The 22,801-nt window shown below is 48.1% G+C and overlaps 1 protein-coding gene across 1 annotated transcript; it reads left to right on the top strand.

Moving 5' to 3' along the window:
• The first annotated feature begins 3,039 nt into the window (after positions 1-3,039).
• Positions 3,040-13,316, top strand: wrap53 (WD repeat containing, antisense to TP53). Its single transcript, XM_080023515.1, has 11 exons — positions 3,040-3,157; positions 3,471-3,981; positions 5,625-5,814; positions 6,995-7,090; positions 7,223-7,331; positions 7,521-7,609; positions 9,891-10,114; positions 11,355-11,566; positions 12,153-12,256; positions 12,360-12,503; positions 12,812-13,316. Exons 2-11 carry the CDS (start codon positions 3,678-3,680, stop codon positions 13,044-13,046), a joined length of 1,707 nt encoding a protein of 568 aa, XP_079879641.1. The 5' UTR covers positions 3,040-3,157; positions 3,471-3,677; the 3' UTR covers positions 13,047-13,316.
• Positions 13,317-22,801: the final 9,485 nt, after the last annotated feature.

Below are 22,801 nucleotides of genomic sequence, written 5' to 3'. Positions count from 1 at the left end.
ACTTGGCGGGTTTCGGGACACGCCGCGGTGGCGCCGAGACTCGGCGGATGCGGCGGCAGCCACGGCTTGCCCAGCCCCACACGCCTGGTAAAGGAGACGGAGGTTAGAGGGGTCATCCAGCAGGCCGTTGGCCTCCAAAGACCACCTCGCCGTCTGGCCTGCTCTTTCCCTCCTGGTGGGACAGCAATAAAGGGACTGGATGAGAAATAACCTTACATGGGTAGGATGGTGTTTTTGCCACGCCATTTATTCCACCTGCATTGTTTCTGGTCCTACATCATGTCGTTTCCATGGAGGCTGTGGGTCATAGCTGATAATGAATCTGTGATCGTTTTCTTTATGTGCCCACAGGGTTCCGGCTGTTCTTTGTTAGCTGTGCTTGAAGAGGAGGACCTACGGCCTTCCCGTTAACACCAGCCCCTGTTGTTTTCTGTTTTCTTTTTCTTTTTATTTTTATGGAAACCCCTGAGACATGTTTTCGCGACCTTGGACCAGGCACACGACCGGCTTTGGCGTCGTCACATTGGAGGGGCGGGGGGAGTGCCGACGGGTTCCATCCGCATATGAACTTGTACGGGCTGCTGCCAATTACGGAAGGGATTTCAAGAACAAAACTCCTTTTTAGCAGCAACGAGTTTTTGAATGCTCAGATAAGTTTTTGTTTTGTCCTTTTTTGGCCTCGGCCTGGAACTCTTGGGGTTGTTTGGAGGTCTTCTCACCAGCCGGGCAGGAGACCTGCCCTCTCGCCCAGATGTCAGAGACTAGGGTCTGGGGGTGGAGTTGGGTTACATCCAAGCTAGCAGAGGTACTTACAGCTGTAGAAGCAGATAAACTGAAAAGCATTGTACAGAAAAAAAGACTTCTCAGCAGGACATAGCTACACATGTCACAGCTTTCCATTTACAGTGTAGGTCATATAGTAGACAAAGCCCAAACACACTACACATGATTTACATTCACTTAACATTGGCTCGCCTCCGAAACAACTACACAAGTACCTGAAAAGCATACATCAAAACAAACACATACCCACAGAGTGACTCGCTGATATAAATCTGAACATTCTGCATTGTAAATAATGTATGCGGTTTTTTTTTTGTGTTTTTTTTTTTTTTTTTTCTTTCTCTCCTCTCTAAGTTTGTTTGAATTCAGTTATCTGTTCAACATGCCTTAACCTGTACAGTTTTGTCCTGGGTGGCTAACTGAAAAATGTTCCGGAAATTAAGACAAAAATGAATTATAACTCTCCCGGCAGATTTCTTTTGATTGGCGAGAAGTAAGGTTTGGCCGGGCCGGTTCCTGTTTGCTCACCAAATCATCTACTGAATCGACCTTACACCGCGTGCATCCGATTGACACAAAGAGTCACCCGTCAACTTGAGAATAGCGCAGCGGGGCCGGCCGCGACTAGGGGGGGGAAGATTGTGGTGGAGGTTTGCGTTCTTTATTTTTTTTGCTTTGCTTTTAAGGCGAGGGGAGTGGACTTGTTTTCTCAATTAGATTACCAATGAAAACGCAGGCTTATGAAGGGCTTGAGTCTGTGCTGTGAGGAGCTGAGCTGACCGGGGGGGGGATTACATTGAACGGGCTTAAAAAAAACAAAACACTCAACGATGTCCAAGCGTGGGTTCAAGGTAGAGGTAGGACTGTCTGAACGTAACTAGGGTGGCTTGGTCTCAATTGGTTTATACACTCCCGATGACGTAGGGTATTTATTGGGTACTTTTACTGTTGTTTTTATGATAGTGGCATGGACTTGGAAGAGGTAGAGGCAGGATTTCTTAGAACCGGCGGCGTTTGTACTGTTTTGTGGGCTAACCCCCCGAACCGTTGGACCGGTCATGAATTGACTGACTTTGCGTCTGCGTTTTACGTCTCACAGCACTGAAAAGATGTACGATTTGATGGACTGTTTTCGGGTGATTGGGAAACCGGCGTTCTCAGCCAAGTGAGGCTTGAAACAGCGTTACCTTTGCATAAAGTATGCCTGATGTCAATAATTTGGATAGGATTGAGGTTTGGTGGTGGGCGTTCATTATTCACATTGGTTCTATATATGAAGTTTAAAAAAAAAAAAGGAATCAGTGTCTTATCCTCTGATTGTTTTGACCGTAGAGGATTTTTATGGATGCTAGTCTTGCTCCACATCTTAAGTGTGCCTATTAAAGTAGGTGGCACTGTCCAGGGACTGTTGAATAGATAATGGTTTCTAAGTGTATTGTCATTAGTAGCAGTACAGTATTAATAATGATTAAAAAAAAAAAAAAAAACATTGGGCGATGTTGTACACTGAACCTCTATGAATTTACTGGATAATTTGTGAAGACAAACTTGACATTTGGGGTTATAAAAAGAAGTGTACTCCGCTTGGATTTGTTGGTGCTTGAGTGTCCCAGGAGTGTGTGTGTGTGTGTGTACCGGGGGGAGGCTGAGTGTTACCGTACTCCCCAAACCCCTTTCTCGGCTCCAGTTGACCGGATGTGTTTTATGTCTGAAAGTCTCTCGTGCGTGAAAAGGTTTTTACCCTGCCGCGCCCGTTCTCCGAGAATGTCAGGTCTCCGTGAGAGGACGTCCCCCGTCGGGGACATCAGAGCCATAGGTGTGGGAAGAGGCGCAGAGACAGGTGCGTACGCCAACTCCCAAAAAGCAGAACATTGGTCCCGGTCAGCTCAGCTTCTCGCTCAAAACATTTTTGAATGTTATTGAAACATACAACTATTACAAAAAAAGTTTTTTTCTGTTGTTGTTTTTTTTTTTTTTTTTTTTTTTTTTGAAAAATAACAGTTGAAAAAATGTAAATAGTTTGGCTTTTGTTTGTTTGAACGAAAAAAAAAAAAAAAAAAAAAAAAAGATGAAATAAAACAGCATAGCGACGACTCCGTGTCCGCCTCTGCTTTTCCTTCGGCCTCGCGTCGCCACAGCAGCTCTCGCGATATCTCCGCGGCAAAACACGTGGCCGCCCGAGTGTTTACAACTTTCCACGACGCGCCGGTGAAGAGGTGGCGCTCGGCGCAGCAGGCGTGGCGGCAGGTCTCCCCCCCCCCCCCCCCCCGCTTTTTCCTCCGCGAAGTGAGCTCCTTACCCGCCGCCGAGGAACCTCCGCCGCGGAGCCCGAGTTCCGTCGAACCAGGGGCCCGGCCGGTCGCGACGTACAAAGGTAGCGGCTCGCTCGTTAGCATGTGCTAACGCTAACGGTAACCGCCGCCCCGCCATGTTTACGTGCGCGGATAAGAAAAGTGGGCGCGGGCTCCGAGTTCCGCCATGTTTGAGTGTGTGTAGCGTCTCACAGGCAGGGGGTTGGCTCGTCTTTAAATGTACGTGTTTGTTGATTCAATTAACCGCGTGTATGAAACGTGCTGTGAACCGGTTCGCGTCGCCTTACCCCGGTGTGTGTGGTCAGTCATCTTGTGAGCCGTGACGTAGGCATTGATCGCTCTACTTCCTGCCCCCTGCGTGTACCTTGTGTCCAGGCAAGCGTGTGCTGTGATGTCCCCGTCCCCCAGCAGGCTGAGGCACCCGCTGTGTAAGAGAAGGCACTACCCCAGTAGCACCTACCTCACCCACGTCTGACAGCTGATCCGCAATCACACACACACACACACGCACGCACGCACGCACAGGGGCACAGAAGCAAACATTTGCATCCCAGGTGGAGCACCCGAAGGCTGGTGGGAGAAATGTCTGGGTCAGTGGGAGGTGGAGACGGTGGCGGGGTGCCAGGCGCTGGACAGGATGTGGACGCCGACGCTGAGCCCCCACAACTTATGCCGCCGCCGCTACCCGGTGGTGGCGGCGACGATGATGATGATGGAAACGTGAAAAGTGAGCAGGCCGTGGACGTCGCCGCCTTCCCGTCGGCCAAGCGGGCCCGGTTGAGCGAAGGGGAGGCAGAGCTCGCTGGAACGCCGCCCGAGGGGTGTGGAGAAGAAGCCCAGCCGAAGCCTGAAGTGCCGCCGCCTGACCTCACCCAACCAGCACAAGGTGGAGTATTCCATTACTCCCATACAAGTCTGCTCAACGATATCAGCTGCTCTCAGTGTGGAACAATCTCTCAACTCCTATCGCTCAAATGTGGTTATATTCCCCTTTTGCCTTTGAGCACGTTTTCTTTTCTTTGCTTTCTGCTATCTGATTAATTTTCTTCCTTATATTTAAATCATTCCCTGCCATTGTAGTATCTTCTACATTGACATCGAAGGCCCTGTTTACAACTGGCATTACCATGCGAATGATTGCTCAGACCACATTCAGTTACAGAAGTGCAGGATTTATTATTTAAAAGTAAAGTGTACATACATGAAAACATCCAGTCCCATAGCAATGGAAAGCAATTTGTTCAATAAGGAAATGGAGGAAAACAAATACGTAAAAAAAAACCCCCACATTGTTTTTATTAGTTTTGTTCTGAGAAGCTGGAACCTAAACGCGTCGTGGACCGGAGAGCTCTCCCTCTCCATTACACAGTCATCCAAAATGGAACGAGACAGTCCCTTAGTTGTGTTAAAAAAAAAAGTGTTTCATACATGTAGGAAACTAATTAAAACCACCACGTCTAAAATAAAAACACGGGAAAAGCAGCGCGGCGTGTGCAGCGCGGCGTGTGCAGTGCACCGCCGTCTCGAGGAGAAAAAAACTCCACTCCAATTCAGAGTGATGTTTACATTTTTAAATTTTCCATAGAAGTAAGAAAATCAGGGAGCTCAATAAATCTGTTCATTCTGGAGCCATACAGTACAGACGGCACCCGAATGCCCTGGTGTGAACAGACATACTTAGAGCTGTCTTGTGATCAAATCACCCAAGACGCATGTTACCCCGAGATGTAAACAGGATCTTAGAATCGATCAGTGTAAATGGTCTCACTTTGCTGTGTTGACATTCACGTGGGTTGAGGCCACTTTAAATGCTAATAGCAGATAAAAGATGATACGCTACCAGATTACGTCAGATACTTTTCAAGGAAATTAGTCGTCTCAGCAGCTCACATCTAAACAGTAGGTAAAATAATAGTAGTAATAATAATAATAATAAAGCACTACCAGAAAAATATAAAGAAGAAAATGGCAATGCATGGAAGAAATGGAAAATATACAATAAACCAGTTAACTGTACAAAATTACGCACATTTTGGTATTTTTTAAGTATTTTTAGAGCTTATTGTGCGTAATCACCGGTTGTCATGACATTTCACTGCATATATGTATGACCGTATGTATATGTATGTGACAAATAATCTCTTGAACTTGAACAATAACATAGTGCAACACATGTGTAGTAGCCTACAGAGGGCGCTGATATACAACAGGAACAGGAAGTAATTGATGCCCTGCATAAGACTAAATAAAAGGTGTTTCACAGCACTAAAGTCCCAGAATGCATCGTTAATATTCACGTTAAGGATATTACAATACGCCGGACCGAGTGACGATCAACAGGTTTTTACCTAAAAATAACAGGAAAAAAAAAAACCTAAGACAGTCTGAAATATGTCCTCTTCAATCCCTTGTGAAATAAACAAATGAAGATGGAAATGTTGATGAACCAGAAACCTGCCATTACATATAAGCCTGAACAAAATCTTAAATTGCTGGTACTTATTCTCTGCTTTTTGGATCTGTGGACAGGAGCACCCCTGCAGGATGAGGCCGAATTTCCGGTTGTTGAAGAGAACGATGCCGGTGACCGCGGGGGACCTGAAGTAAAATGGCACCAGAACGGAGACGGTGGTCCAGACGCTTCCATAGAACCGAGCGAGAACCCAGAGGAGGAGCAGGACGGAGACGGGTCGGCTCAAAGCCCCGGTCAAGGACAGCAGTAAGTGGTGGCGCTGTCAACATGTCACCTTTTTAATTATTTTTGCGCTAAGGACAGGTGTAAAGTCACTGGAGCAAGGGATTTAGGACTGATCATGTAACAAGTACATATAGAACCAGGGATGATGCTCTGATGCCAGCCTAAAATGTGGTATTTGTATCATAAGGTGTGTGTGTGTGTGTGTGTGTGTGTGTGTGCACATGAAAAAATTGACTGACCAGTGGAAATGTTACTGAAAAGCATGTGTATTTAATTTAGCCGCTTTGCACCTTATCTGGTTGTCCTTCCACGCTCCTCCACTGGGCTAAAAAAACCGTTTCTTAGGTTAGCATCTTCTGAAACATCATGTGATGTATTACATAATGTGTGTACAACATAAAATGCATCCGGGTTTTTATAAAAATCAAACCACCTGCCAATTGAAATATATAGGTCCATATCAGAATACTCGCCTCATTTCCGGTAATGAAATATTCAAATAACTGGTATGAGACTTTGAAAACAGGGCGGAGCCTTCAACGTGGGGACAGAGCAGCCAGGCCACAGTGGGGGCAACATCTCTGGCTTGGCACCGGGTATTGAGGTTGTTGTGTCTGATGGGGCTCGGTCGAGGTCGTCTCGAAACATCTTCTGTGTGACCAGCCCTGAACTATAAATAAAGTAGATTCAGCCTCCCCACAGTCGACCTACTATGTGAGTGGAAGCCAGTTTTTTTTGGGTTTGACTGGCTGCTTTGCATCCTGTAGTGTTTTACTGCCACCAAAATGCATTCTGGGATACATTTACTGCTGCAACTGTGTATGATGGGAGCTGCGTTCAGTAAATGACAATTTTGGGGACGTTTTGGCCAGTCACGTTTCCTTTGAGCTTCAGAGCAGCTTCCTGCAGTGAGGCATTTAGCTTCTCAGTTATTAATAGCACGTCAAGGGTGATCTCACCTGCAATCGATCAATGCCCGGCTTGGACAGGTACATGCTAGCACTTCTGCAGCCATTCTCCGTCGCTTGAAGCTATAATTGTGGTGAATATTGTGGTGTAGAACACAGCAGCTATGCAAGGTATTTCAAGTGACTCACGTGGAAGCAGGTCTTATTGGTCATCAACCAAACCACTTTCCCAGCCTGTGTTTGGCTGCTTCCCGAGTAGCCGCCGTGTGTGTGACTCTCCTTCAAAACCGCAGCCTCGCCCTGGACTTCACCCAGAACCCCCAGTACCTGACCGGTTCCTGGACTGAATACGCACACCTCCCGGAGAACTACCTCAAAGGCTGTAAATGGTAACGTACAAAGTATTGTATTTTCTGTTTCTCAGATGCTACCAGTGCAGCAAGCCCCCAGCGGAGGTTACTGTCTTATTAGCCATCGCTGTCTCTCTGTCGTTCCTGCTCTCCCCCCACTCACTCCCGCAGGGCCCCCGACGGCTCGTGCATCCTGACCAACAGCGCTGACAACGTGCTGCGGGTGTACAACCTCCCTGCGGAGCTCTACAGCTACGAGTGGGAGCTGCTCACCGAGATGGTAACCCCCCCCCCCCCCCCCCCCGACTGCTGATGATTTCTTTAATCATAGTCTTTAATCATGCCCAAAATAATTCCTTTATCTTTCGGCAAACCACTGAATGAGGGCTCGCCGTGGAGTTAAGAGCCCCGAACGTTCTGCCCCCCTTCAAACGCTTCCTCTTGTTTCTTTCTCGTCCCTCCGCGGCAGAGTCCCGTGCTCAGGATGGCGGAGGGCGACACCGTCTACGACTACTGCTGGTACCCCAAAATGAGCTCCCTGGACGCCGACTCCTGCTTGTGAGTGCAGCCCCATCTCGCCGTGCGCACACTGTTTCGCTCGCTCGCTCTTTGGTCGTTTTGCCAAACAAGGCGTCTGAAGGTTAGCGCCGCTCGGTTTCCAAGTTACTGCACAGCGCGGGGAAGTGTCGAGGCTGAGAGGAGCGTGTTGATTGAGCCGTCCCCGCTGCGTTTTTGTTGTCTCTCATAAAGGTTCCGAGCTCCAGCTGTGTGTGTGTGCGTGCGTGCGCAGTCTAATCCAACACATGCCTTTGTGCTGGGGCCCTGCTAGCGGGCGATCAGAGCGGCCAGGCAGCGTGCGTGCGTGTGTGTGTTTGTTTGTGTGCGCGCCTCGTTCCTTGATACCTGCTGGGTTTGTGTTGGATGCGGAGCCAGCTTCCGCTGTGCGTGGATCGACCGTGTTGAGCGGCTGTAAAAGCCTTCTCATGTCTCATTACGGGCGGCGGGGCGGCCCTCGTCTCGCCTGCCCTCACCGCCGCTATGCGCCGCTCGCCTGTTTGAGCCCTGGCGGCGCTCCGCAGCCTTCGTGCTGCCCGCTAACAGCACTCCAGACACCACCTGAAGGGCCACCTGAGCACCAGACAAGCTATTAATATTTAATCCGTTTCTGTTCTGCGTGCATCGGTGCTTTGCACCGGATTGGTGGTTTTATTTATTGTGAAGACATTTGCCCAATATATGTTAGGAAGAGTAGCTTAAAGTGATGTAGAATGGCGATTCTCAACTTTAATTTTTTTCAAAATTTAGCTTCAGCGCCCCCATTCTGATTTCTATCATCGCTTATTATTCAGTCACAACTTTCACACCTGTCTTCATCATGGTCAGGGAGATAGCGGTGAAGTTAGGATCTGAAATAATGTTGACGTTGAACTATTAACTATTTCACTTTGCTGGCGACCCCGTCAAAACTGTCAAACTCCTGAGGGTCCCTGGACCCCGTGTTGAGGACCACACATACCATTTTGTAAATCCAAAGGGAGTTAAACGTGACTCTTAGTTCAAGGCAAACTGGTTGTTGCCAGTAAACATGAAAAATCAATCAAGCTGGGGCAACACTTTGACGTTCGCTTATTGAAAATGAGTCTCAACATCCGATTGGTTCATGTAGTTGTTGTGTAGTTTGTAGTTGGTCTGGAAGGCGTGAGATACAGTGGTGGCATGTCGGCTCTCAGACGCTGCCTCTGAAATACTCCTGTTCGAGAGGGGGAGTTAAATGGGTCCGGGGGGGTCAAAGGGATGAGAGCTCTGCGAACGGGGGTCGATTGATGTGGAATGCGAGCCACTCGAGCGGCGCCGGCGCGTTTGTCCCGCGTCTGCCCGTAACGACGAGTAGGAGGCTGGTGGGCGCAGGCGGCGAACGCCCCCTTCACCCTAATCACATCGCCGGGCGACACTTGAGAGACGGAGAGCGGGGGACATCGGTCACACCGGCTTTGGATGCCAAAGTGCCGGTGTGATTGTCTCACAGAAGTTCAATAAACCCACCCATCGCTCTTCCTCCCTCCAGCCCGCTCTTCCTCCCTCCACCCCTCCCCTGTCTTTCATGCTGCCAAAATGCCGCTGTCCCCCCCTGTGGCGAGGGAAGAAGGGCCACGGTTTTAGCTGCGGCGGGTTCTTGGCGGGGCTCCAAGCGAGCAGCGGTCTAGCATTATAATTGGGCATTTCCCCCAGACTGGACCGGTGCCTGGACACGGAGGGGCCGCGGCACAACGCGGCGGGGGCTAATTTCCTCCGTCTAATTGAGCTGCAGCCCCGCTCCGGCGTTTGTTTGGCTCCCAACAATTTCGAGTTAAAGGGCGTGTCTCTTGTTTTTTGGACCGCGGGGGGGGTTGTTCCGAGCACGCCGCGGCGTCGTCTCCGTTGAATCTGCTGCCGGCGCGGACGGGCGAGGGCTTTGGTTGAAGACGCGTCGTCGCCTTCCAGGAACAGGGGGCGGAGCAGACGGCGTCAGCCGTCGTTGTTATTGATACTTTGGTTGGTATCCGAACCAAACTGAATTGACGGTATTGGAGAAACTGCAACATTCCGGACACCCGAGTAGTTGATCTCTTCGGTGCCAGTGAGCCTAAAATAAATCCAAAGGTTTCATTTTGGTTGAAAGTTTTTATTTGTATTTTTTATTATTGTTTTTATTTTATGTTGGTAGACCTGTTTTTACTTAGTGTCAACAATGGTATCAAAGTCAAGGTGTCCAGGTGTAGAAACATCCTTGTGCTGACTTACAGACTACTCCGGACTTGTGTTTTTCTACATGCGTCAACTCTCTCCCTCTCTCTACCAGTCTCGCCAGCAGTAGCCGCGACAACCCCGTCCACGTGTGGGACGCCTTCTACGGGGTGGTGCGCGCCAGCTTCCGGCCGTACAACCACCTGGACGAGCTGACGGCCGCCCACTCACTCTGCTTCTCCCCGGACGGCTCGCAGCTCTACTGCGGCTTTGACAAAATGGTCCGAGTCTTCCACACGCAGCGACCGGGCAGGGACTGTGAGGAGCGGCCCACCACAGGTCAGCGGCCCCTCCCGCCCCCAAATGGTCTCTAACATGTCTTCACATCACGTCACCCTCAGTATTTTCTTTTCTTTAGAGGGGAAAAAAACAAAACAAAGGTAAAACCCAACGAAATCGGTAATCTCACCAGTTTCCATGTAAATAATATTAATCAGTGTGACCGCTGAAGATTTCCACCTAAACGACCACACAGCTGAGACCATTTTGAGAGCAGATGTATATTAATACTTTTAATATTAATTTATTACTATCTTGTAACATGCATTTTTTATATATATTTTTTTAACAAAAAAGCATTGCGGCGAGTTTCCCACTATTTTCAGATCTCGAGCCGTTTTTTTTTTTTTTAAAGGCGTTTATATAAACGTATGTCTCACCACGGGGGTTCTCCACAAAATGGGAAACAATATCTTTATTGTTCATAGTGATGGTCAGAACTCGCCTCTCACGCCTGTACAAACACACACAAGTGGAGGTAGCTCTGTGAGGTCGCAAAACGACTCAATCTGCATTTAATAACTGAATGCGTCACGATGACGCGCAGCGTTGTCGATTTCTAGCAACTGTAGCCGGTTCTGCTGAAGGAGACGGCGAAATGGCAACTTGTGTTTTTCTTTCTTTTGTTTTTGTTGTTTGTTTTTTCTCTCCCCTTCGCTGGCAACAAGCCACGCTGCTCAGGCCCGAAGATCAGCCATCTGCGTTCTCTTTCTCTGCGTGCCTCGCATTAATTATTCTGAATGAATAATAATCATAATAGGTGGCGACGACGGGTGGGTGTAGGATCTCTCTCGGAACACTTTGATTTGATGGCGCTGAAGGCCGCGCCGACGCCTCGAGGCGGTGTTGGCGAGAGGCAAAGCAAACCTTGAAAGTTTGCGAGCGCGGTTGGAAATAAGAAAGGGGGGATGAAAACGCCGAGGAGCGGTGAGCCGCTCGGAGCTGGCGAGCGATTGAAAATGGGATTCACGAGGGGTGAATCAGGAAGTGATTTGCCTTTTTTTATTAATTTAAAGAGACTTTTCGATCCATGCTCTGATTTTTGGCAAGTTCTGAAGCGCCTTGTTGGCGCTGCTCCACATACACCTTCATTTAAAGGAGAACGGAAGAGTTTGGTTATTTGAAAAATAATCTTGAGGTTAAAAGTACTAGTGTTTGCCTTTAAACACATGGTGGTGGGGTCAAATGGCCGAAACCCTGCTGAATCCCCATGCCTGTCTCCTGCCTCCGCCCCCCCCAGTGAAGAAGCAGGGCCAGGGCGGCATCATTTCCTGCTTCGCCTTCAGCCCGTGCCTGTCGGTGTACGCCTGCGGCTCCTACTCGCGCAGCGTGGGGCTCTACTCCTGCCAGGACGGGACCCCGCTGGCGATGCTGCCCACCCGACCCCACGGGGGGCTCACCCACCTGCTCTTCTCCCCCGACGGCAACTACCTGTACACGGGTGGACGAAAGGTGAGGGAGGAAGGGAGGGAGAGGGAGAGAGAGAGAGAGAGAGAGAGAGAGCATTTTTTTTAGAATTCCAGAACTTTGTTTTTTAATCTTGATTGTTAATCAGCCGCTTGGGGGAAAAAAATAGACACTACACAGTATGCACAGTAAACAGTGAAGTTTGGCAAATTCATTGAGGTCCTCCTGATGGTTATTTCCACAAACCCAAGTTAAAATGTTTTATTTTAGGCAAATCCATTGTTTGCTTCTTGCCTTCTACCATAGTTATGTGGTAGCCAAACTTTGTCTTTCCTGGAGGGTCCGTGTAGATGGGCTTATCCAACGCGAGACCCTATTGGAGAGAGCTCCAGGTGAAGCCTTGAATAGGCTCTGGGAACATCCGTGCCAAGGCATTTGCGGCGACAGCATTAAAGTGTCCACAAGAGGCCTCTCTTCCTCCTCTTAATGAAATAGGGTTTGGTCAAATGCAGAGACAAACCGCCCCCACAGACTCCTAGAACCAGAAAATGCAGTGAAGTCCCCTGAGTATTTAAAAGTTGAAAGTCTGCTCGTGGGTCAGCTGTGTTTTGTTGTTTTGTCGTCTCCACAGGACCCAGAGATCCTGTGCTGGGACCTGCGAGAGCCAGGTAAGGTGGTGTTCTCGCTCAGCAGGAACGTGTCCACCAACCAGCGCATCTACTTCGACTTGGACCCGTGAGCCTCCACACAACCACCCCCTGAAAAGCTCCACCTGCTTTTTTATTTTTTTTGTAGAACTTTGTGCAGGCTGATGTACCGCGTGTGGCCGTGTGTTCAGCTCCGGCAGGTACCTGATGAGCGGGGACACGGAGGGCGTGGTGTCGGTGTGGGATGTCCAAACAGCGCCACCCGACGGCGACGAAGAGCTGCTGCAACCCCAGCTGCGGTTCCAGACCCAAAGGGACTGCACTAACGGCATTAGGTATCATAAACAATCAAGTTGCTGTTCTGTGGTTAATGTTCCAAAACCTGTAACCAAACAAATACATTTCCCTAGCTCAGTGGATCCCAAACTGGGATCTGCGGCCCCCTAGGGGTGCTTGAAGGAAACGCAGGGGGCCGCAGAATAGGTCATTGAAATCTACCTTAAATCTACCAGTGTCTTTCCACTATTTCCACTGTTTGTTCGTCTAAATAGAGTGTGAAGTCCTATTATGTGAAGAACTTATGTTAACCTAACATCACCACTGGATATGAATAACTTCCCCCGTCTGGTTCCGCCCTCCGTAGCGTCCACCCCTTCATGCCGCTGCTGGCCACGTCCAGTGGGCAGCGCCAGTTCCCGTGGCCCGGGGGCAGCGGCAGCGAGGACGACTCGGCGTCCGACGGCGAGGGCGACAAAGCGGCGGTGTCCCCGGAGGAGATCCAGCAGCAGGACAACGCGCTGCGGGTGTGGTGGGCGGGGCCGCTCGGACCCCCTGCTGAGGGGGAACGCCAGCAGAGCCCAGCTCGGGCGGAGGCCTAGACCCCCCCCCCGGATGTCGGGTGTGCTTTCACGGCTGGGTTAGGCAGCGTTGTTTTGGGTTTTTTTGGGATTTTTATTTCTATTTTTGGGGGACTTTTGTTTTCTGGTCCTCTTCTGGCTTCCATGTGTTTTAACCTGCCAACGTGCGTTTAGATGTGACCGCAGCCAAAGCTGTCTGTCAACCCCTTTGACGTGTGGACGCTGCGCACAGATCTAATTACCGGTGTGAACCCCATATTTCACCCATCTTTAAACAAAACCTTTTACCATTCCTCGTCTACAGGCTTGAGTCGCTCGCTTCAGTGGATCTGCTGTCCGTGAACCAGCGTTCAAACCTGCGGGGGGGGGAGGGAGGGAGGGAGGGAGGGAGAGGGGCAGAGAGAGAGACGCGTGCGCTCTGGTTGGCGTCGGCGCTTGACCTCTGGATTCGACGACTCATCCCAAACCCTCTCCCGATTCCAACCTGACCGCGCCGAGGAGCGAAGCGCCGTCCGTTCCCTCGGATGTTTCTGCGGACGTCCCCTCGCCTGAATGTGGCTCTAATACTGCCCCGGAGATTCCTCGTTGCCATAGAAATTTACTCTAAGTGCCATCTGGTGTTGAGCTTTGTTTTTGTAAACCTGGCTAACGGGGGCGACCGTCCTCCCCGTTCCCCTGCTTCCCTTCTTTTCTATGTGCCATGGTGTTTGGGCTCTATGTGCACCTATGAAATGTATATTTTTGTAAAGCCGTGGTGACCATCCCAGTTTTTTGTATGGATCGGCAGCTAGCCTGCTTTCTTTAACCTCATAACAAGCAAGTTTTTTTTTTTTTGTTTTTTTTTAAATCTTATCAACACTAGAGTGATTGTGCTCGTTGGTGTAAGAGTGGCCTCTAGTGTGAATTTCTATAAAGATTGCCCCTCGAAATCCATGTGTATCCATGACAACTTTTATTGCACCGGACAACACACATTATTTACACGGGCCATTTGAATGGTACCACAAAACACACTATGACCTCAGTCATGTTTGACGGCCATATTTGTCGTACTGTTAAGCAATATTGGCGCGTTTCATCCTCAGATTTGTATCACTGAGAGCGATTCTGTGCTACGGCCGGAGCTTAAACAATGTGACGGAGCAATGGAGGGCCCTGCCGGTGTTGCCGCTCGCCACTGAAACCCTTTCTTCATATCCGGATACAGGTCTCATCGCAGGCCCGCTCAAGCCGTTTGAATTGAAACACAGATTCCACAGAGATTTACTTTCTTCAATATTTTCATTCTTTAGTGTTTTTTTTTTTTTTGTTTTTTGTTTTTTTTTTCCCTTGCAAAGCCCATTCAGATGACCCGTGATAATTCTGTGATGATTGCGATATGATTTTTTAGACTGAAGTCAAGAGGCAGATACTTAAAAAGCTCAGAGGACCGTTATCTTGCACTTATGAGATGGAAATTATTCATAGCATTTCACCCTTCTCCCTTCTATATTTCTGCGAGGCGGCGCCACGCACTCGTCTGGAAAGCCGGAACGGAGCGTCTAGAGCCGAGTCCCGACTGCTGTGTTGTGTGCAGGTTGCTTGGCAACCAATCAGGGGTGAGGCGAGGGAGACTGACCCTGCATCCAAAATGGTGTACTACATACCATGCATTTGTGCTATTGTCCAGTGCAAGGCGTAGCGGCTATCCCAGCTCCTGTGAAGTGCTTGCCATAGTTCTTTCTCAAAAAACTGAAGGATCCTTCCCGGGCAGCGTCAGGGAAGCGGTTGCCGTGGTCTCAGGCGAGCTCCCGGTGTAGAGCGAGCTCTTCATTAAGATCAGGAGAGGACGCCTGACGCCGCCCACCGTGTCTTGCAGCGAATGTCAAAACAAGCGAGGCCTCTCTCTCTCGCGAGTCCCGACACAACACAGGCCCGGGGCGAGGGGCGCCCCGGGTTCCCTCCCGATGCCTCGCAATAATTTTCCCCGCCATCTCGCCTGATTTCCATTTTTATCCGGTGTTCTCGCCGACTTCCTCCCGCCGTCCTCCCTCTGTCGCCGATGTGCTCAGGCGAGAGTTTCTTTCGCCCGACACACACACAGTCAAAAGAAAGGTCATTATCTCCATCCCAAGGTAGCTCGCCACGCAGTCTCTCTACTCGTGTCGTTAATGAGCCAATTTACTTCGCAAGTTTTGTCTCCGCGCTTCCATTTATGGAGCATCCTGACTGATTCTCCACGGCCTTGTACGGGCGCCCTCCATTACACGTGCACGCGCGCCGTCGCGAGCTACCTCGCCTTGATTTAAAAAAAAAAAAAAGACATTTGAAAACAATTATTCAAATGGACGTCCGCCAGCTGAGTCGCCCATTCCCCGGTAGAAAGCACTTAAGGATACGCACTGCTCTGACCCCGGGTAAATTAGCGTGGAGAAAGGGACAGTTTTCAACAGGAAATGCCAAACGTCTAAGTCTTCCACCGCTTTGGAGAGGAGCATTCAGCTCGGAGGGAGCGGGGCTTCCTGCCGCTTTTACAGACCATAATGAATGACCCTCGAGAAAACTCGTCTGGGCGGGGGCCTTTATTTGTGTTCGACGGATCCAATGCTCCGTTCCACCTAATGTGGCCTGGTAAAGGAACTGTTGGTTCTCTGTGTACTTTAAGAGTGACCGCTTCTGTCGTTAACGTGCAGCAGCATGTGTGGGTGCATCCGGATGAGATAGAGCATTAATATACACAATACATCATATTCATAATATACATAATACATCATATTCATAATATACATAATGCATCATTTTCGGGGATAGCGGGAACAAAACCTACTGCTTGAGAGTTCCGGCCGCTGCATTCTCATCGTGATGTCATCAGAATGACCTCTTACTGAGGCACGTGCACGCGCCTTATTTATCAGGCACCAGGTCTTATTTTTTGTTGTGTGGGTTTAAAAAAAACAATTGCCGACTTCGAGTACATTACAATAATATAAGCCCAAATAATAACCCCAATTGAGTGCTTTTAAGGGGGACATTGTTTATTATAATCACAGCAGAGCCGCATACTCCAGAATAAATGACTTTATTTAGCCGCGAGGAAATAGAAGTCCTGATGAGCAGGTAGCCGATTTATTTTCCGGGCGAGATAGGAATATTCATGCGGTACTCGTTCTGAACGAGGCCTCATTGATCGAGTCCTCATTGGTCAATTTCAGTCATTTGAGGCTGTTTTACGTTATGTTATTGATCGGACACTTTTGTCCAAAGCACAAGCAATAAGTACATGTGGTCACGGTATCAAACCAACTGTACATCAGAGTCACAGCAGCAACCGTTCGTCCTGTGGAAATTAGAGATATGTTCAATATTTGAAAAATGTATTCTTATACAGGTTGTCGTTCATGAAAACGGTCTGACATTCATAAAATGACATTTCTTTACTCCAGTGCACGACAAGACTTTTAACTATATCACGATATTACGATAAAATCCAGGACAATATGTAAATATACAGATGCATATATGTAAATGTATTATGGGGCGCCGAATGTAAAAATTTAGTTACAATTTTCTAGGTGATGTATTTTGAATATTTACTTCCTCATTTATTTCCTCACATTTAGCTCATTTTCCTCACTTTTGAATTTTTGTTTGTACGGACACACTACGTTTCATGAGGTGTGTGTAGTGTCGTAACAAACACTTTGCCCTCCTCCTCAGTAGACCGGGGTTCGACCGATGTTCTTGCATTTTCTGTCAAAAAAAATATACACTCTCGCACTCAAAGAGTCCATTATCAGGTTTGAAACATGTAAAATAAATAAAGGTTATAAACAAGTATGAGTTGTTCACAAACAGGGAATCGAACTCTGGTCTACTGGGTAGGGTTGTAGATTTAGGTTTAACATTTAGATTTAATTTTAGATTTAGATTGAACACTTAGATTTATATTTTACATTTCGATTTCGATTTAACATTTAACTTTTTTTAATGTATAAACACATTTTCAACAATTACAAATTGCCTCAAATGTGAGGAAAATTAGCTAAATGTGAAGAAAGTGACAAGTATTCAAAATATAACACCTGTCAAATTTTAACCATTTATTTTACATTTGCCGCCCCATAATATATTGCCAATCAAGCATTAATATAAACCATAAGCTATTTTAAATATTCAGTACAATCAAAACAGCTCTTTACAATATAAATAGTGAAAATAAATGATTTGTGTTCATTTGGGTTAAGCAGAAAACAAAGTCTTGGGATTATTTTTTAATACACTTCCTGTGGGTGATGGACATAGACGGAGACTTCTGACAACGCTGGTGATTAGATTTTGGAGACTTCTCCAGGGTTGCCAGGTCCATGTGACAAAACCGGCGTAGTGGCCAATCAAAAGCCAATTCCTCCAAAAAAGTTTGTTTCTCGTCCATTCTCAGAAGTCTCTTTTTCTCTCTCTCTTTCAGTCTGTTTATGTCGATCACCCACAGGAAAGCGAGGGGCAGAAAAGGCTTTTACAGTGTGTTCAAAATGAAACCCGAAACTGGTTGAAATGTTTCCCCCTTAACCCAAATGTGTCGCACATGATCTCAAATGATTTATTTTCAATATTTTTATTTAAACGTGCTTCAATCGTGGGTCAATATGTGTCAGAAGCTCTCCAGGTGCTTTCGAACATGCGCTCGGGAAACCAAACCATCAAATCTGCAAACCCGAAATGCTCATCCAAGCGCTTAACTCTTCAAACCACTGAGTCTCAACAAGAGATGGCGTCTCCCCTGATGAAAGGAAACTCTGCGGTGATTTGGATGAAAAAGTTCGGGCTTCAACCTGTGACAGCCGTGTCCGAACCTGTCCCATGACAGCCTCCTCCTGGGTTGCAGCTGCCTTCAGATAATGCCACCATCTGCAGGCTGATCTTGATCACACGACTCAACAAGTATCTTGGCTGGATGTGGGAAGCAAACCCATAATCGGGTGCTCACTGTGCACCAGCTTATTACAGCTGAACCTCACGCTGTTCTCTGGAAACCTTTGTGTCATCGGGTTTCGAAGGTTTCACAATCACTTCTGCGTCACAGTTTTCCCCACGAAACACGATGAGTCACACGGAGAAAGGAGCTCCAAGAAATCATTTGCCAGAACAGGTTCCAGGGGGTCCAAGGCAAAATTGTAACTGGTTCAAAGCAGTAATTCTCTGGCATCCCTAAATCTGATCTGATCTGATCAAATGGGTCGGGGGCGTTTTTACTGTTTGACTATGTTTTTCTTTATATATGTACCAGGCAAAAAGAGAAGACAGCCCTATGTTTGTCTGTTTGTTTATTTATTTTCAACCTGTGCCGTCAGCATGCTGGGCATACAACACAGAGTATTTGTATACCATTGCATCTAGGACAGAGCTGTAGGTTAACAAGAGCACAGTTTTTTGTTACACAGAACCACCACCAACCCCATTCTTTGGAGAGCTATTTATTATGTTTGGGTCTATAAACAACTGATCACTACTCCAAGAGGAGAATCACCACCGTGGAGACAATTTAAACATAGAACCAAACAACATGTACATAGAAAAACATAAACATTGAACCAAACAACATGTACATAGAAAAACATAAACATAGAAACAAAGAGGTACATAGAAAAACATAAACATTGAACCAAACAACATATACATAGAAAAACATAAACATAGAAACAAACAGGTACATAGAAAAACATAAACATTGAACCAAACAACATGTACATAGAAAAACATAAACATAGAAACAAACAGGTACATAGAAAAACATAAACATTGAACCAAACAACATGTACATAGAAAAACATAAACATTGAACCAAACAACACCACATATATAGAAAAACATAAACATTGAATCAAACAACGTGTACATAGAGAAACATAAACATAGAACCAAACGACAACATGTACATAGAAAAACAAACATAGAACCGAGCAACATCATGTACATAGAAAAACATGAACATAGAAACAAACATGTACATAGAAAAACATAAACATAGAACCGAACAACAACATGTACATAGAAAAACGTAAATATTGAACCAAACATGTACATAGAAAAACATAAACATAGAAACAAATAACGTACATAGAAAAACATAAACATTGAACCAATCTTGTACATAGAAAAACATAAACATTGAACCAAACAACAACACATATATAGAATAACATAAACATTGAACCGAACAACATGTACATAGAAAAATATAAACATTGAACCAAACAACATGTACGTAGCAAAACATAAACATAGAACCAAACAACATGTACATAGAAAAACATAAACATTGAACCAAACGACAACATGTACATAGAAAAACATAAACATAGAAACAAACAGCAACATGTACCAGGAAAGACATGAACATAAAAACATCAAACGACATTTGGCCCGTGGCATCAGAGAAGCCGGAAGCTGGAAACACCCACGCACGTCCCTGAGGGGCCTTAACGTACATAAACATCCACGTAGCCGAGTGCGCTCAGCGCAGGACACCCAGGGTCAGCCCCCACCCTCCGCCGACGCACCCAGACAGCCAGGTATGTGGGCCCTCCACCACCCAGGCCACCCACCGCAGAGAAGCCACCAGGCGCAAGCCACCGGGACCGGAACAGCCAGCCAGCAGGGGGTCCACCCGGCCGAAGGACCCCCACCTGCTCCAAAACACCACGACATTGCCCTGACTGAGGAATACTCGAGTATTAATGGATGGAGTAATGTCAGTGATAGGAGCCTGTTTTTCATTAATCAAGCTGTTTATTTGGATATTGCCAGAAGTTTTCCCGTTGAGATGTATTCTATTCATATATGTAACCATTGGGATGTTTTTATCAAATCACTGTGTTCAATGAAACATCAATAGACATGCATTATCAAACAAAAAAGCTAGAATGGTTGTTCAAAGCCACTCGACTCTTGTGTAAGATGCTTTACTTTGCAATTCACACATTTGGTGTATGTTTTCGTTAAATAATCCAGACATTTAATGAAAAGACCTTAACATACAGTTTGTATGCGGGTTGCTAAATTTCAAGGTTCTGGCGAAGATGGCGATTCAGCAATCTATTTCCATGTGCCCTTTTTAACTCTGAGCACCTGCCTCTCTCTTAAGGTGTTCCTGGTATGCAGCGGTTAGTACCTACCAAGAGGGGTCCGAGGATGGACAACCGGTGAACCGGCGACAGGGTCATGGGCGCCCGAGGCTCGTCGATGCAAGGTCGGGGGCGAAGTCCAGCCCATCTGGTCCAATCATTACTGTGTGGCACGGAGGCACGGTGCATTGCTGCCTCACAGCAAGAAGGTCCAAAGGTGTCAGAACACACAGCGCATCACAGCTGGATGCGTATGGGGCTGTGCAGCCGCAGACCGGTCAGAGTGTCCATGCTGACCCCTGTCCACCGCCGAAAACGCCTACAATGGCCACGTGAGTGTCAGAACTGGAGCGTGGAGCAATGGAAGAGGGTGGCCTGGTCTGATGAGTCACGTTTTCTTTTACCTGGGGGGGAGATGGCACCAGGATGCACTATGGGAAGAAGGCAAGCCGGCGGAGGCAGTGTGACGCTCTGGACAGTGTTCTGCTGGGAAACCTTGTGTCCTGGCATTCGTACTTTGACACATAATACTTTGTACCACCTACCAAGACATCGTTGAAGACCAAGTACACCCCTTCAAGGCAACGGTATTCCCTGATGGCAGTGGCCTCTTTCAACAGGATAATGCGCCACTCTGCAAAAAAATGTTCAGGAATGGCTTCAGGAACATGACAAAGAGTTCAAGGTGTTGACTTGGCCTCCAAATTCCCCAGATCTCAGTCGGATGCAGCATCAGTGGGATGCTGTGGAACAACAAGCCCGTTCCATGGGGGCCCTTCCAGGACTTAAAGGATCTGCTGCTAACGTCTTGGTGTCAGATACCACAGGACACCTTCAGAGGTCTTGTGGAGTGCATGCCTCCACGGGTCAGAGCTGTTTTGGCGGCGCAAGGGGGAGCTACACAATATTAGTGGTTATTAGTGGTGGTTTTGATGCTGTGGCTAATGTGTGTATGTGTGTGTGTATATTTACTGTATATATGTATACGTGCATGTATGGTTCTCCTTGGTTGGTGAGAGTGAAGTTGAGACACATGAGGTAATACTCACACAAGCAACCAGCCGGTCCCCGACATAGAGCGTCGCGCTCATCCAACACCTTTCATCTGCCGCCCGCTTGCGATTGTCGGCTTCGATGAATACAGCACATTTCCATTCCAAAAGGGCTGTGGCGATGATCGACAACACGCCCGTCTCTGGTTCTCTGGTTCGCATTAGAAGTGAAAATAATTGGTGCCTACTCAGCGACTTGTATTCTTACACGTAACCCGCGACACAGACGAGACCAATCCACCAGAATGGTTTCAATTTGTATTTAATTATTTTCGTTCCCGGTGGAAATTGACACGCGGATGCAGGAACACACGCACACGCGCACGCGCACACGCGCACACACACACACACACCAATGGGGAGGCAGATGCACACACACTTACCGGCGCACCCTATTTTACTTTTCATTCTTTGTCAAACTTACACACACACACGTACAGTACGTGCGCACGTGAGCCAGCTTGTACGGATACACGGTAAAGATGTGTCGCACTCCGGCTGACAGGGAGGGGGCCCCGCACCGCGCCCTGCATCGGGTTTTCCCCCTCACGGACGCAGGACGCAGGGGCCCTCATACATATAGAAATATCTACTTGGGACATGGACCTGCACACCTCCTGTACCTCTTAAAGTTTCTCTTAACGCCGCCGCCGCCGCCGCCGCCGTCTCTACCCACCTCGCCATTGGCCACCGCTGCCTTCCTCCCCTCCCTCCCCCCGCAGCCCCTTTGGCCATCTCCTCGGCCGCTTATCCGGGGCCAGAGAGACTCCATTGAAGTACATTAAACTGCTCCTGACACGCCGGGGCCGACAGATTGGATGTGCAGTTGGCGGCTCAGCGTGGCGGGGGCGGCGGGCAGTTGGGGCCTGGGGTTGGGGTTTTGGGAGGGTTGGGAGGGTTGGAGGTAGTAGAGCCGGACTAATGGTTTGTGTAATTGCACTCCGGGGAGCGGCCGAGCACTCATCCTCCTCTTCTGCCCTCGAGCGACGCCAGGCCAAAGCTCCAAAAAAAAAAAAAAAAAGGGAAAAGAGCTACCTGCCTCGGCCATTGTCTGCCCCACACCTTCCAGACGCCCCTCTACCCCCCCCTTAATCCTGCTGCTGCCCACCACCCGATTCAAGCCCCCCTCTCCACTCCCCTCCACGCCTTTCCTCTCCGCACCCCTTCTCTGTTCCCTCTTCCCAGTGGATGCAGGGCAGGATTTGTTTGTGTGTGTTTTTTTGATTTATTTATATTTCCGAGATGGGGGCTCTGGCAGACATTGGGCAACGGCCAAAGGCCAAACAGAAGCAGGGGGTGGGAGGGGGGCGGAGAGGGGTGGAGGGGGGGCAGGGGGTGGGGGTTTTGCAGTTGGAACAGCAGGCCAGGTTGAGGGGCTCTGCATGGGGCTTAGATGGATGTGGGAAGGCTAAGAGTGGGCCGGAAGAGGCTGCAGGCTGTGATGAAGAGGAGATAGCGGAGCAAAGATGGATTCATGCAGAGGCTACTAAAGCCAGAAGGTGTGTGTGTGCACGTGTGTGTGTGCGTGTGTCTGGGTCTGTGTGTGTGTCTGTGTGTGTGTGTGTGTGTGTGTGTCTGTATCTGGGTGTCTGTGTGTGTGTGTGTGTGTGTGCGTGCGTGCGGC

This window comes from Zeus faber, assembly GCF_960531495.2.
Source record: "Zeus faber genome assembly, chromosome: 22".
Classification (NCBI taxonomy): domain Eukaryota; kingdom Metazoa; phylum Chordata; class Actinopteri; order Zeiformes; family Zeidae; genus Zeus; species Zeus faber.
Note: the sequence above shows the minus strand (reverse complement) of the source record. Positions and strands in the feature narration are given on the sequence as shown.